Source organism: Epinephelus fuscoguttatus, linkage group LG20 (assembly GCF_011397635.1).
Source record: "Epinephelus fuscoguttatus linkage group LG20, E.fuscoguttatus.final_Chr_v1".
In the NCBI taxonomy this organism is placed as follows: domain Eukaryota; kingdom Metazoa; phylum Chordata; class Actinopteri; order Perciformes; family Serranidae; genus Epinephelus; species Epinephelus fuscoguttatus.
The window spans coordinates 14,162,569-14,178,236 of NC_064771.1; the positions used below are offsets into that span (position 1 = coordinate 14,162,569).

A 15,668-nucleotide genomic window follows, 5' to 3' on the forward strand; every position below is an offset into this window, starting at 1 on the left:
TTTTTGCATGTGGATCTGTGACAGCTTTTCTATATAATGCTGACTGTGACACTGCTGCATCAATCATTACAAATGTGTGAAGAAATCTAACAGAAAGATATCATTATTCATTCATATTATTCAAAGTTGAGGGGCTATTTTCATATTAAAAAAAACAAAAGGATGTTCTGATTAGAATATATAGACATACACCTGGAGCTCATAGTACTGTACAGGTTGAATTCATAGCGTGCAAGCAATCATTGCCATGATATTAAGCAGTCGTTGCCCGATATCAACAGACTGGCAGATAATTTGCGGACCTCTATACTAGATATAATTTAACGTATGCTTGCACTTTAATTTAACATTTCAGTGTAAATGTAAATATGTGCTACTCTGCTTATTATCTGACGATGATAGGCACAGTGGCACCCAAATGAATCTTTCATAAGTGTGGCCAGATGGGGTCACTAAAAATCTTGTGGTGGCAAACTGAAAACAAAATCTAGAACTGATTTCCAGGAATTTGATTATGCTGAGGTACATCAGCTAGTTGAAAATTATGTAAAGGAATTGCATCAAGTTTGGGGAGACTTGTGGGTGCCCGAAGAGCCCAATTTCATTCAGATATCTTGAGGTGAGAATTCAAGGGACTTTCTGTGAAAATGGCCATGCCAGCTGTTTCCTAATCAAAAGAGTTATTTAGCCGCCTTCCTATATACAAGCTATACCAACATGGTTGGTACCAATGGATGACTTAGGTTGTTGGGTTCACAAGATACCACTACCTGTGCTACCCTAACCTAGCTTAACAATACACCAAACGAAATTGCTTACAATAGTAACTTCTGGGTAGAAACCCCACTATGTAACATACAAAAAAAAATGAAATGGCAGTGAGCACTATACACCACTATACCTTGCTTTCAGACAGCAGTTTCCAGCAGGGAAGTGAAGGTGTTGTCTCAAAGCCCATTGTTTTTCTCAGTGGAGTTTGGCTTTGAGGAGAACAATGTAATGGCTTCAGTTCCCAGTCAAAGCGCTTTCTGACAGTAAGGTAAAGCAGTGCAAATATTTGAATATAGCATAAACTCAAACTGATTTTGATATTTTTAAGTGGCCAGAATACGTTTTGCTTTGGCCCCCATCCACAGCAACACATTGCTTAGCCTCTATGCCAGTAGATTTGATTTATCAAAGAAGCTATAGCAAAGCAAAACAGTGCATCAGTGCATTAAATAAGCGTGGCGGAAATGTCTGTTAGGTTGGACCTGTGTGTTTAAGTTTATGTCTTTAAACATTAACAATTATGGCTGGAAATGACAACAGAAATAAACAAGTTCGACAATTCCTTTTTATCTCTGCAGTTCAAATCAAATGCCATTTGTCTACCTAGAAGTTGTTGTAAGCACGATGTCACAATGATTCAGTCCACTGAGCGCATCAAAGCCTCTTAAAGATAGTGCTCCAGGGATGATGTTTTTCTGTAGGCTGATGTGTAAGTCAGCATCACACCAGTTCCCTCGTCAAAAAGCCAATGGGACTTTTACATTGGATTTTGAATGATTGCAGAAATAAGCTCTGTGGCAAACAAACATTTATGATACTTACACATTTTGTTCAGAATGATAATCTTCACATATGAACACCACTGTCAAAATTAGTGAAGCTTACAAACTACACTATGGTCACATGACCTAATGTCGCTACCATAACAAGACTGTAAAGCCATATTTGGAGCGGCTTAGCATGATGATGTTCAGTAGTCTCATTTGGCCACTTGGTAGCAACCACCTTTTTTAAGACACATAGCAGCTTCAGAGTTCACGAGTGGGATATTTACGTATGACGTATTTTATGTCGGAGAAGAAAACATCAAAGTCTCTAAAGCTTGTGTTAACTACAGACCTTTGCAAGTCACGCTCATTAATAGCCACTAACTCATCACTGTATCCCGTATGCTCAGGTTGGCTGACTCTCCTTACAATTTCGTAGAAGTTTTCAAGCTAAAGCTATTCTTGGCCTACTTCCAGCATACTTACATTTGTACAAGAAGCAAAAAATTGAAAATGGCTATGCTCTCGGTTCACAAAACATGTTTTTATTGTCTGTACCGAGGGTATGTACAGAGTCTGGCAAGTGAGCATTTATATATGCAGCTCTTTATATGTGGAATCTTAAGCAGACGGACTTACAGTGGCACTCACTGGTTCCTCTCGGCTGTTTCAAAGCACTGTTGCAGGATTTCTGTACACAATCTTCTATATGTCAGTGTTTCAGTGTGTCTTAGCTGGTTTTTGTAATCATGTGTAGTTGCTGTCTTTGAATTTTTATGGTTCATTTCTAGTATATATTAATGTACGTTTTGGCTTTTCTTTGTTGTAATCTTATTTTGTGTTTTATATTGCTTGTTTTTGAGCTTTTCATTCTTTGTCTGTCTGGAGCTTATGTTGCTGCAGGTCTTGGCCAGGGCACTGTTGAAAAAGAGATTTTTAAAGTCAACAATTTTTATGTTTAAATAAAGAAATAAAATAACCATAAAACCATTAAAAACCCATTGAATTTGAGATGAGGGAAGCAGGATTGACAAAATGCTAACTCATTTCCAGGTTGTAGGACTCTTTCTGGGTGGACTCTATTATTTTTCGCTAGGGAGCCAGGGGCTCCATATGTATTGGGGCACCGTGCCCCCCCCTTGGGAGCGCCACTGGGTGGGCACTTGAAAAGTTACTCTCTAGGCATTGTGTCCTGTAAGAGTACTGCAGAAAACAAGCAAAATTATGAATGCAGGATTCCCTATTTGAATTCAGTGTATTTCATTTTATTTTATTTTTTTTTTATAATAGCGCAGGATAGTTTCCATGAGTGCAGTGCTCCATATGTTGCTCCTGTCAGTGTCCAGGGGGAGGTGGTGCTGTGTGGCAGATGCACTAACGCTACTTCCTGCTGCTCTCCCTCTCCCTCTGTGTGCTGGCAGAGGCAGAGGTGAGCCGCCACCGCCGCCGCTGCTCCTCACTCGGCTCCCTGCTCCGCTCTGCTCTGCCCCGCTTTGGGAGAAAGCGGCCGACGGATTATCCAGCTCGGTAACGTTAGCTCGCCGGCTAACGGGTCAACACAGCAGCCGAGAAGAGCCATGAAAAGCCGCTGGAGCCAGTGAAAGTTAGTCACGGCTTACTTTGGGGACTTTAATGTACGGGAACATACCAAAAAGGAGGTTCGCGGATCATGCCGTCGCCCCCAACGGGAACTTTCCTCTAGAATCTCCACTTGGAGAAGGCTAGCTTAGTGGCTAGCGAGGCTACAAACTATTTTTAATTGGCTTTGGGCTCAATGGCTCCTGCTTGTTTTGCACCGTCATAGCGACAGCTTGGAAAATTAAATCGGGGAGAGGCCCTGTGAACTTCATGACAAACCAAAGCCCGGCTTTGAAGCGTAACTTCGGAAGACGAGACTGGCAAGGGACCGAAAATGAAGAAACAGTTCAATCGGATGAAACAGCTCGCCAATCAAACTGTTGGCAGGCAAGTATGGAAGTCAGCGTTGTTTACTGGCGCACACACATTTCTGTTGGGCTTTTTTCACCTTAACTCCAAAGCTTGTCGATTTAATTTAACTTTTAACCCTTCCCCATGCTTCTCTTTTAACTTGCTCTTTATCAGTTATGGCACAGGAATGCTGCAAAGAGAGAAAATCACATTAACTAACACACAAATCTAATCAGCTGGCTGTGCAGACAGACAATGAGCACAGTCTTTTATGAATGAATCAGACAACCAAGCTTAAGGACATGACACTGTTAATAAGAGCTGGATGTGGGACTGCTTCCCTTGATGTGTGCAAGCGTCCACACTGCTGTCTGAACCCAACCAGATGTCCTCCCCAGAAGACTGAATCAGCCATCTACGCAGTGTGTTAGCACTGTCTGCATGGGAAATAAACACGAGGAAGGAGACCAGTGATGGTGCATTTAGCCTTAGGTCATTCACTCTCCTTAGGATGACTCACTTTCTTACATCATGAGATTTAATTCTGCTGTCAAAAGCTGTGTGAAATAGCAGAAGTGTCTGTTTTGGAAACACACTGTAAGGCGTGAGGCCAAGAATAGGGATGCACCAATATATCAACAGATAACTGTACTAGGGTTGCACAATATATGTATAGTGGAAATATATATTTTGACAGATACTGTAATATGAAATAGAAATTTTAGTGTGAATGATAATTTTTGCATCACATTTTTTGCGAGGGTATGTACTGAACAGTGAAGTTCCCTTATATCTGGAATATGATTTGTAGGCCAGGTCTTCTCTGTAGCACCACAATGCTTTATTTATAACGGTATGTTGTGACAAACTTTGCCTTTATTAAATTACTGCAGCTCCTGCGATTTGGATATTGCCCTTTTTCCAGTTTAAATAATATTTAAATTAATTTGCGCAAGAGCCTGCAAAGGAGGGTAAGGATTTCAGACTTTTCTGTTGTATAGAGATTGAGTTATCCATGTTAAAAATGTGCAAACATGACAGTGACACAAGCTACATTTAGGAATAAAATGCTTCTTTCCCAACATGTCAAATATGTTATTGGCCTTACACTGATGACGTTTTCAAAGCAGATATCAGCTGATAACAGACACCGAATTCTAATAATATATTGGTGCGTCCTTAGCCAGGGGCCTGATGTTTGCTGCTCAGTCCGTCTGGTCTTACTTGCCCCCTGTCCAGCTGAATTCAAACGTCAACTCAGGGTAAGGAGATCTAGCAGAGTCAGGGCTAATACACTAAAGCAGGGGATGAGCTGTTATATACTCTGCACTATACAGCAAGGTTCACTTTCACTCTGTGCTGTTAAAGTGTCGGTAAGAGCCTCTCCATTTGTGAAACACTAGACGCTCAACTCCAATCAGACATCAAACTTAAAGCATAAAATAGATTAATGTTTGTAAGTGATGGATAAGTGTCTGTGCATCTCCACTCCAAGCAGTCTCTCGCTCTGAACTGTGAAAGGATCAGCACTCTGAAAAAGAGTTCAAATCCGAACAGTGATAAAGCCTTGTGTAGTGTTTATGCGTGTTACCTATGGAGGTGCCACTGTGCTGTTGTGTTATGACACACAATGTCCCTCTGTAACTGGATATCTAAAGTAGCGATGGCTCCAGCCCGGCCTTGTGCGAACAGAAGGGTTAGACACGCCACAGGATGTTTTCATCATGAGAGGTCGGCTCTCATGATGTGTGGCATTCTGTGTGCACGTGTACTTTGTGGTTGTCAGTGTTTGTGTACGGGAGCGAACAGTGTTTGGCACCTCAGGCGTACGGTGGGTGCACCCAATACTGGATTGTACTAGATGAAGCCACTGACAGGCTGAATAAATAATGTGTCATCACATAATAGGCAGAGGCAGCATTGCCACATAGATTATGGCTTCCACATTTCAAATAGCGTGAAATATTTCCATATTAATATAGAATTTCAGTGGTCTTTTTAGGTAAAAAGAAAGTTTTATCTTTTTTACATTTCATATTATCCTAAAGGAAATACGTGATAGGAAACAAGGTGCTGCTAGAAAAACCTTCAGGGGAAAAAAGGGGCACAATATTTGCTTTGTAGAAAAATATAGCTCTATATATTTATTCAAACAGGATGTTTTGGCTACTCCTATCAGAGGAGCGAACATTTTGAAGAACTTACTTAGGGCTCTGCTGCTTTGGGGCGCAGCTGGAATACTCATAATTTCCTCGCCGCAGTGTACCAGCAGTAAATTAGAACTGGAGAGCGTGTAATGCAGAAAACAGACATTTGTATGTGTGTGCATGCAGAAGTGGCTCGCTCTTGTGTATGCATATGTCGGGGTAATTTGTCCTGCACTCGTATGTATGCCCTTCTGAATGAGTGAGCATACTCTGCTTTGTCCATTAAGTTTGCGCCTGCTTGTGTATCTGCAAAAGTTTGGAGTGCAAAGGCTCCTCTCCGCTGCCCCCTGGGTTCCTGTGATTGTGCAAAGTCAGAACAGTGTGTCCAGCGAGCAGCCGCTCTGAGGAAGTCTCTCCTTCTTCTTCTACAAACAGGAAACTGCCTCCCAGAGACGTGCTAGGGCTTTCTAGAGAAGAGGGAGATTGATGTGAGTCAGAGAGTGAAACTGAGGTGCAGAGGAAAACAGCTTGTGATTCATGCCAGGGAACATGGCGAGGCTTTTTTAGTCCTTTGGAAGCTTTTTCAGTTTGCTATCTTTGAACTCTCTAGTTCTATACAGCTAGTATAGGAGATAACATATGAGTGGGGTATCATGGGCTATAACTACTATCTGCATTAAGATAAACTAACAGTCGTGTTCCACAGACCCAGAATGAGCTCAGTATTCTGCACTGTACATGTGATGTTTGAGAGTTTGCATTTTCTGTTTTGCTTGTGATAATGACATCACCCTTGATTGTGAGGAAAACATACCCAGATAAGTTTTTCAGTGACTGAGGAAGAAGTTGGATAAGCAATCATTGATGATTGGACCACATGATATGGTTCGATCAAGGAGTGTGTACAGAGGCTGCTTATAAGGGGTGGTTCAAAGGTAACGCGTACAGTTTAATAAGGAGGCCTTAAAGCTGTCATACCCAAGACATACTGTGCAAAGGTCAACCAGCGAAACACATGTCTCAGATTCTTTTGGGGGGGCCTGAGCTGTTTGTTGTCCATCAAGTATATTGATTATCTCAGTCTACTCAAGTGATTTTAGATAATGGCAGTTAGTACAACTCACTCTGCTGGTTGGTTGCAAACAGGGATGGGAATTATTGTCCGATCCATTGGAATCGCCTCTGAGCCTATTGATTCCTTCCATCGATCCTGGCATGTTTTTCTGACAGTTGTGCATCTCAAAACAATGAGCTCAAGCATCACACAGCAACACTGCTGGAAACTTAAAATAGGAAGGAGTCAAGGCAGAGAGGAAGAAACTCTTCATGGCTTCATTTTACAAAGAAAGTCAGTCATTTCAAGTAAGTGGAACCACCAGCAATATGCTGAAATATCTCTCTAGGCTCAACATAGGCTCAAATTCCAGGAATGCCCTGTAATTGACACTCTACACCGGAGTGCCACTGCTTCTCAACAGAGCAGCACATCCGTTACAGGAGGTAAATATCCTGTTGTACGTGTAGTGTCCACCGAGGTGGACAAACATTCTCTCTTTTCATCTATTTTTGATGATGACAGACAGACTGTTGCTACAGCTAGCTGACTTTTTACACTATGTTCAGACTTAGAGATAATAAAACAACTTAACTGATGCCGAGAACCGGTGTAGGCCTACTTATTTCCCCACCTTGCCCTAAGTAAGGAGTTCTTGCTGACACCAGTAGAAATAATAGCATTTTTATTAAAAAAGTATTAAGGCCAAAACACACTGGTGGCGTACGACACGCGTCAAAACAGCCGCCCCCATTATTTTCTATTTACAAACCCACACCGGCAGCGGCTCGACGCGTGTTGACATGCCACGCCACAGCACTTTACGCTATTGTCCTATTTTTCCAGCGTCACCGCCCTTGAAAAATGCTATTTTGTACTTCCCAGCCTAGTGGACTGGAGTGTGCAATAGAATTCCGGTTGATGCCCCGCAGCGCGACGCTTTTTGTGTGTGTTGGGGGTGGCACTTGACTCACGTCAATGACGCTGCCATCATATGACGCCGCCGGTGTGTTTTGGCCTTTAGGCTTATTAAAGCAATAGTTTGATATTTAACAAATATGCTGATTCAATTTTTGGTGGAGAGTTGGATAAGCAGATTGATACCACTTTCATATCAGTCAGTCAGCTATGAAGCTATACCCTACAGCTGGTTAGCGTAGCTTAGCATATGGTGCGTTCCATCGGCACTGGGAAGTCGGAATTTCCAAGTTCCTGGTCTAATTTCAACTGAAGCAACCCCTGAAGTTGGATTTCTGTCTCGTAGAGTCATAGGACGCCCACCAACCCTGACCTCAAAATCCACTATGGCCACTGTGCATCAACAGTAGCAAAAATCTGTACTAATACACTTTATATTAGCACATCTGTCTCATTTGTCTCTCAATAAATCAGTGATACACACAGTCCTGTCCAACATCAGTCTGTTCCCATGTTGCTGCAGTGTTTGTATGTTGCAAAATATAGCATAATGCGTTGTTATTAACTGGTATTGCCAGCAAAATCTTGTCCAACCTGGTGTACTGAAACATGGTCAACTTGAGTGTGATGTCATTCCCAGCTCCAACCTCTGATTTCAAATGCAAACAGAATGTAGTATCAAGACTAAAAACGGGGATAACAGCTAGCCTGGCTCTGAACAACAGTAGTAGTAGTACACTAAAAGGCGGGGTGCAGACCGACAGTAGCTGTGTGTGCAAAATATGCAGTCTGATCAGTCTTTAAATGCCAAAAATCCGTTACTCAAACTGGACTTCCTGGATTTTTGTTCATTGTCTAACTGGTACAGTAGGCCCCCTCCAACACTGTTATAACAAAGGGCTGTTTTCAATCTGGGAAAGCTTCCTAACTAACATGCTTCATTATATTTGTTTAATCTTGAATCAGCCCCACAGATGACAATGATTGATTGATCATATTATGCGTCACTTTGAAGTAATTAATCAGAGCAGCACGTCACAATGAGACAAACAGCTCAGAGCTTACCACATCAGCTGACCTGATGTGTCACACACCACATTAGTGTAATTACTGCATTACTTTGGGTTTATTTGGGCTGGTAGCTTGTTTGCCACAACAGAGTAACATCAATCAATTCATCAATACAGACATGAGCTTACAACAGCCTACTGAAATGAATCCCCTTTAATTACGGGTGCCCTGTTCTGTAGCTCGGTGGTAGCCGAAGTGGGGTCAAGAAACTTTTCAACTTTTACTCTTACAACAACAGTCCTCTTACTATCACAGCATTGTGCAATCTAATGTTAACGGCATTGTAATTGGAAGTCCTTGATTCACTCGACAGGGAGGCGTGTTGAATAGAGGCTTTTCCCTCAGGGATCAACAAAATGTCACTGTTGAATTAGCGAGGATAGGTGACTCTGGGCGTTCCCCTGCTGTCGCACAACCAGGTCATTGCCTTGAGGACAAAGAGGTGTGTCAGCTGGGATCCCTTTGTGGTACTGCTAGTAATACACAAGACCTGCAGTATGAGGCTAGACTGCTGTTTGTTAGCTGTCAGAGTCATTTTTGCTTTCATCCAAATTATAAATTGGTAAGACAGAAAATAGGGATGGTAGTCAGTTTAAAGGAAGGCTTCAACACTCAAATGACTAAGAAGAAGAAGAAGAAGATGCACAAAGGCCCGAAATACACACACATGCACAAACAGGAACTATACATGCATAAATGGAGAGATGTCAGAGTGAGGGGGCTGCCCATGGACAGGTGCCTGAGGTGCCTTATTCAGGGAAACCTCAGCAGTGCCCAGGAGGTGAACTGGCACCTCTTCGGCTGCCAGGCCACGCTCCATACTTGGTCCATACGGGGACTTGAGCCGGCGACCCTCCAGTTTCCAACCCAAGTCCCCATGGACTGAGCTACAGCTGCCCCAAAGCTACTGCCACGAGGACAGTGTTGTTTTCTCGCATGCTTCCAGTGAATGAAGGATCCAAAAACACAGAAAAGTCATGGTGAATTGAAGTCATAGGGGTCCACGTTTAGCAGAAACAGAAAACTATATAATAACATCCGTTTAAAAACTCTCACACAACTTGTGCAGTTTAATCCAAGTCTCATTTATCCAACCATTTGCTCTGTGCTTGCCTTTTTTGACGGGGAACTGAACAGGAAGTAAAATTTATCGATGTCTCTGTAATTTTGCCTCACTGAAAACAGGAGCTGCTGATCTACCACTGCCTTTATCGGTAGTCAGTGTGTGTTACTGTGTGACTTTGGTGAATAAGAACTAACTCCTTAAAACACCGAAGTCAATAACACAAACTAACTAACTGATAGAAGCAGTGGTAGAACAGCAGCTCCCATGTTCAGCGAGATAAAATTACAGTTTTTGTCAATGGAGAATGACTCAAAGAGAGCATAGATAAAGTTTCAGCTTCCATTCACTCACCCATCAAAGTTTTTCACAACATAAACAGAACTGGGGTGAGTAGTAGATATACAAATGGTCATTTTGTGGGATGAAGAATTCCTTTAATCACGATCATAACAATAATTTCCCACAGGAAACAAATGTGTTATTGAGTAGTCTTGATTATATGAAACCAAAGAATCCTCAAGAGACAAACAGTGACAGTGTTTAGGAAACTTAACACTGGTCACACTTAAAGGGTTTCTTTTGAATAATGTTTGAAAAATTGTCACAATACTAGAGTGAAAACATTTTGATGTAAGTTCATGGGCAACAACTTTGATTATTAATTGATCATTTGAGTCACATATTGAGCATTAATGCAAATTATTTGAGGATTCAGATGTTTAGATATGCTGCTATTCTTAGTCTTACATGGTTGTACACTAAATATCTTAAAGTTCCAGACAAAACAAGCAGTTTTATGACGTCAACATTGTCCCAGGAAGAAAGTGTGTTTTCATGATGCACAGGTTTAGCTTAGCCTTGATTTATCTTAACATCACAACAATACACATTGAATAAAAGTCCCATAGTTTATACTCCATGTTTTGCTTATTGTTGCCCAGGTCTAATGTTGTCGTACCAGCTCACATAATCAGCCACATTACGGAGGCTGTATGGGCTGAGTCACTCAATTATTCTCCCAGCTCCTTTCATCCAGGTCCAGTATCCATTACCTTATGCCTTAAGCTGCCAACTGTTGCAGCCATAAGAGGCAGACCCTCCCTACGCCTTAGCCCGCTGATTGTGTTGAGTGGCTGCTAACAGCCGCTCTATTGTGCTTACGGCTGCAGTGTTCACTTACTCCCCTTCCACTTTAATAGTAGATCGCCATGGTTACCATTCTGATGTAGTGGCCACGGCTGTGCAGCGAGGATCTCATGTTGTTAAGAAGTCACATGCGGCGCGCAGCAACAGACTTTCTCTAAAGGCTGCTGCGTCGGTGAGGCACGATGGGGTCAGCTCTTTTTGCTCCGGGTCAGCTGATGCCGGCAAAACAATTGTTGTTTTGTTTGTTGTTGCCTGCCTATTTTTTGCCTCTGTGACACAGGGCTATTTGGTGTTGGTTCACACAAGTGTTGCTTTTATGGTGCTGTTAATCTATCTTAGTGTCTTCACATGTGCTCTGATCATGCAGTTACAACCAGGTCAGGGAGATATTTGCAGATGTCATGGAAACATCCTCACCAGATTTTCTCACATTAACGTCAGTAAACAGAGTTCATTTAGTTAGTCAGTATGTTTTTATATTAGTAATTTCTCCATGTCTCTGGTGTAGTGATATTTGCTTTTATCTTGTAGTTTGTCACAATCCTCCTGGACATAAGCTCTACTGTAGAAAGATTTAGGGTCTGGCTATGAGTAATGAAAATGGCCCAACTCAAGGGGTGGCACCAAGTCTGCATTTGAAAATATCACTGCACGCAATTGGATAACACTACGACCAATCAGAACAATCCACGGGGTGACGTATCCAGAGTGCTACCAGCGGAGCTAACTGGTAGATTAGACTCTTGCCGTATCTGGTCGGCAAAACAGCAAAAATGTCCTTCTTGCAAAGGAAAGACTTGAGCGCCGTCTTCAGTTCCTCTTTTAGAGAAAAAGCCAAGTCTAATTCGTTCATTATAGCGGCCAAAGCCGTTTCAAACAACTGGTGTTCATCCGTAGCCATCTTACAGTGTTTACTGACTGATTCCGGACTTCGTTGTCGCAGTGCTGTCGTCATCTCTTTAGCTCGCCTCTGGCCTGCCTATAGCAGATACACCGATGTGATTGGTGCAGTTTGGCTCCAACGGCATGGGTAATGAGCATCATTACTGATTGCCAGAGTGACTCGCTGAGCAAATTCAAATTGTGCTCTCACGAGAACTCTGGATTCCCAGGGTAGATGATGGCTGCAACTTCTGCTAAGATAGTGGAAGTAGCTGTAGGCTAGTCAGTCCCATAGACGGTCTATGGTTAGTCCCTGTAGTGACAATTCTATCAATGATAAAAGCCGCTAAGGGGCTGAGTAGGCTCCCACTCCTATATCTATCAGTTATATATGAAGCTACAGCCTGTAGCTGGTTAGCCTAGCTTAGCATAAAGACCGAAAACAGCTAGTCTGGCTCTGTACAACAGTGACAAAACCCTTGTAAGGCCATGTTCAGACCCACAGTAGCCCTGTGTGGAAAAAATGCAGTCTGATCAGCCTTTAAATGCAGTAAATCTGTTACTCAAACTGGACTTCCTGGATTGTTTTTTTATTGTCTAACTGGTACAGCAGGCCCCCACTAACACTGTTATAACACAAGGCTGTTTTTGGTCTGAATCCCAGCTAAAGCTCAATAATTAACATGCTTCATCTTGTTTGTTTAACTCTGATTCAGCTCAGCAGATGACAGTGATTGATTGATCATATTATGCGTTCACTTTGAAGTAAGTAATCAGAGCGGCACGTCACAATGAGACAAACAGCCCAGAGCTGACCACCTGAGCTGACCAGATTGCTGAGGGAAAATCTAATATGCCACACATCACTTTAAGTTTATCTGGTTTGGTAAGGTAGTTTATTTGCCACAACATAGCAATGTCAGCTATAGGCACACTGTTCTGTAGCTTAGTGGTAGCCAAAGTGGAAATATTGCAAACTGCAAATATTTGAGCAGTCACCTCCTGCACTTCAATTGAGAGAGGTGACGGAATGTATAGAGTTGCAATATATATTTTATTTTGATGCCATATCTAACAACAGCAATCTTCTTACTAGTAGAGTGTTGTGCAGTCTAATTTAGACCTGTTGTATTTGGAAGTGCTTGATTCACTCTAGTCAATAGCAACCACATAATACCAACCAAAACAAAGAGTTTTGGGAGCGGGAGGTATTCAATCAATTTGCAGAAGAGAATGACAGGCCTGCCACTCAACGTCAGTGCATGATATTCCGGTCTTTCCCTGTCTGACTGCATTCTCAACCTATTTTAGAAAAATGTCTGTTACACTGGCAGCATACCTTGAATTATGTGACGAACCTACGTGTTTAGTCATCTGGTCTGAGAATGTGTTACTGATTTTCTGTATTTCTTTCATATCATATAAAATGAATGCATAAAGATATTTATTTTTCAGCTATTGCTGAAGTCTGCTACTAAATTTGGCATTTATTCCATTAAAAAAAAAATCTGATTTAATAAAACTGCAGTTATAAAAATGTGTAAACTGCGTCCTTAAAGGCAGATGAGTGGAGCATTTTCTGGAAACCCCACATTTACTCACTCAACATGGAGCTAAAAATAGGACCTAATTATGTTAAATGTTTGCCAAATGTGTCAGTGTCTGTTTATGAGTCATGAGAAATCATAAATCATCTTTTAGAAGGAGCAGATGCTTACTGTTTGCTAGCTCGGGCCTTGTTAAGTGGAGCAATGTATGTTAATGTAGCAAGGCAAGGTAATAGCTAACATGCTTGGTTCAAAAGGAAACAACCAATGAGGTGAGCAGAGGTGATGAAATGATGATATCTGAGGTGTAATAGTTCCACATGTTTTATTTCCCAATCTTTCTATGACAGAGGATTAGCTAACCATTACCACTGGAAAACGCCGACTCGGGTTCAGCACCAGAAGTCATGCCCATTAAACACACAAGGTATCATAGGGGATAGGAATAAGGCGGATAAACATACCGAATGATTAATATCCACTGGCAATGTATGATCCGTAGGCGTTTATTCATGACAGGATAAGTCTGCTTGACGAACACACTGGTTTTTAAGATTACACTCAATGACAGGACCACATGAAGAGCTCTGCAGTGTGTAGACAACACCAGAGCATGGATTCCATATTGTGGCTTTATAATTACGCTCTGTATGTGTGTGTGTGCATTGTAATGTGTGTGTGGCTCCCATTTTTCCCCCCTAGCTGGAAGTCTTGTCTGTAGGTTTCTGTGTGTTAAAGGTCCTCACTCACTCACTCACTCACTCACTCACTCACCAGCTCAGCTATGGCTCTCCTCCAGAGAAAATCTTTCCGTTTATCCCCAGCCTCTAGATTATTCTGGTTTGGCACTTTATCTTTAACCCCCCCCAAAAAAATCTCTATATTTGTATTTCTTTCCTTCGAACCCCCAAACTCTCAACCCCTCTCTGTTAGTCTCTCTCTGTTTCTCCCTGCTCCCTTCCTCCGTGTTGTAATTGAAGGCAGCTGTGACAAGGTTACTATAGTTCATAGAGAGCAGTTTTTGGAGGAGGGCCCAGGCTTCGTTTAGAGCTCCGGTTACCCAAAATGCAGGCGAGCCACTGTCTACACGTCACTTCAGTTTAAAGGCTCAACTCGTACTTGGAAAAAGTTTGCACATTAGTTAGACACAACAATACCTGCACAGTCTTCATCTGCGTAACAGTTTTATAGTATTACACTAGGTGTTGTTGGCTTTTATATGCCTTTTATTTCTTTAATCATGCACTGAGTCAGATTCTAATCCATCTGCGTCGACTGGAAGGCACTTTTGGTCATCTTCTGGTGTTTTTAAATATGATACATAAGTAAACTCATTAGGGGTGCACCCATTCTTTGACTGAACATCGGTATCAGCTGGTATTTGCCTTGTTGACTGTTGTCGACCGATGTCTTTCTGTTGTTTCACATCAGTTTTGCGCAGGCTTAAAAGCAGGGTTCAGTGTGTAACGCCATCCTGTCATCTTGGGGACAGTAGAATACATGTTTAGGACGGACAGAGATCTGTTGACTCAGCTTTTAGAGTCACAACAATCCATGACCTAATTGGTACAGAATCGGTATAATTAGAGTGACAGTTGGATTGGTGCATTAACACTCTGATGAACAGGTCGATAGAACACATTTTTGCCCTCTTACCCAGATGCATGACTGATGCAGTTGGATGTCTTTGCTTTGTACCTGCAGAAAAATAACAACACAACAGGTGTTTAAATATCTGTCTGCAGTCTAGACATTTTTTTCCCACATTACTGTCTTAAAAGTGTAAGTAAATATACCATTCAGCTTATGTCAAGTCAGTGACCCTCTTGACTGCAGTGTTGCCCCCACCTCCTTCAGTAGCCACAGTCTGTGCGAAGGTGTTGATAAGCAGTATGAGCTGAGCCCGTATTTCCCAGCCTTCTCCCTTTAAGTGAATCTAATCTGTCTGACCTCTTCAAGTCCAACTATTAGTTTACTATTAATAGGCTCAGGCAGCGGAGGGCCGTGCGGCTGCCCTGTGCACGACACCATGAGCCTTGCTAGCTGTGGCTTAAGGAGTGTTGCTGAGCAGCAGAACATGCCTTCAGTGCACTTCACAGAGCATTTGAGATGTTTATTATTGGATAAAATTAAAATTTGTCATACTTCATGACACATGTTAAGGCATTTATGCAGCTGTAGTCTGAGGAGAGACATGTTTTGCTTCCTGCCTGTTACTATAGTAACAAACTGAAGAGACCCACCCACTTCTGAAACATTCCCACGGATGCCCGGGTCGATACCTGTCACTATTTTGGTGTTCAAGCTGAGCGTGGAAACCAGTCTTTCAGGAGCAGTGTCATGTAATATCTTCACAGTGACTGCACGGTG

At 42.1% G+C, this 15,668-nt stretch overlaps 1 protein-coding gene and 1 long non-coding RNA gene across 4 annotated transcripts in view; one reads left to right on the forward strand and one right to left on the reverse strand.

Annotated features, from left to right (window-relative positions):
• The first annotated feature begins 2,877 nt into the window (after nucleotides 1-2,877).
• arhgap17a (Rho GTPase activating protein 17a) overlaps nucleotides 2,878-15,668 on the forward strand; it is a 42,106-nt gene continuing 29,315 nt past the window's right edge. For 2 of the 3 annotated variants that reach the window (XM_049562569.1, XM_049562571.1), the window contains exon 1: nucleotides 2,880-3,503. In XM_049562569.1, coding sequence (XP_049418526.1) covers nucleotides 3,451-3,503 — 53 coding nt within the window. In that variant the 5' untranslated portion in view covers nucleotides 2,880-3,450. Of the gene's footprint in view, nucleotides 3,504-15,668 lie in introns of all 3 variants that reach the window. The other variant, XM_049562570.1, reaches the window with a different exon arrangement.
• LOC125880273 (uncharacterized) lies at nucleotides 3,539-15,203 on the reverse strand. Its single transcript, XR_007448044.1, has 3 exons — nucleotides 15,095-15,203; nucleotides 14,955-14,996; nucleotides 3,539-6,081 (listed from the first exon to the last, which is right to left on the reverse strand). It is a non-coding gene; the product is annotated as an uncharacterized LOC125880273 (long non-coding RNA).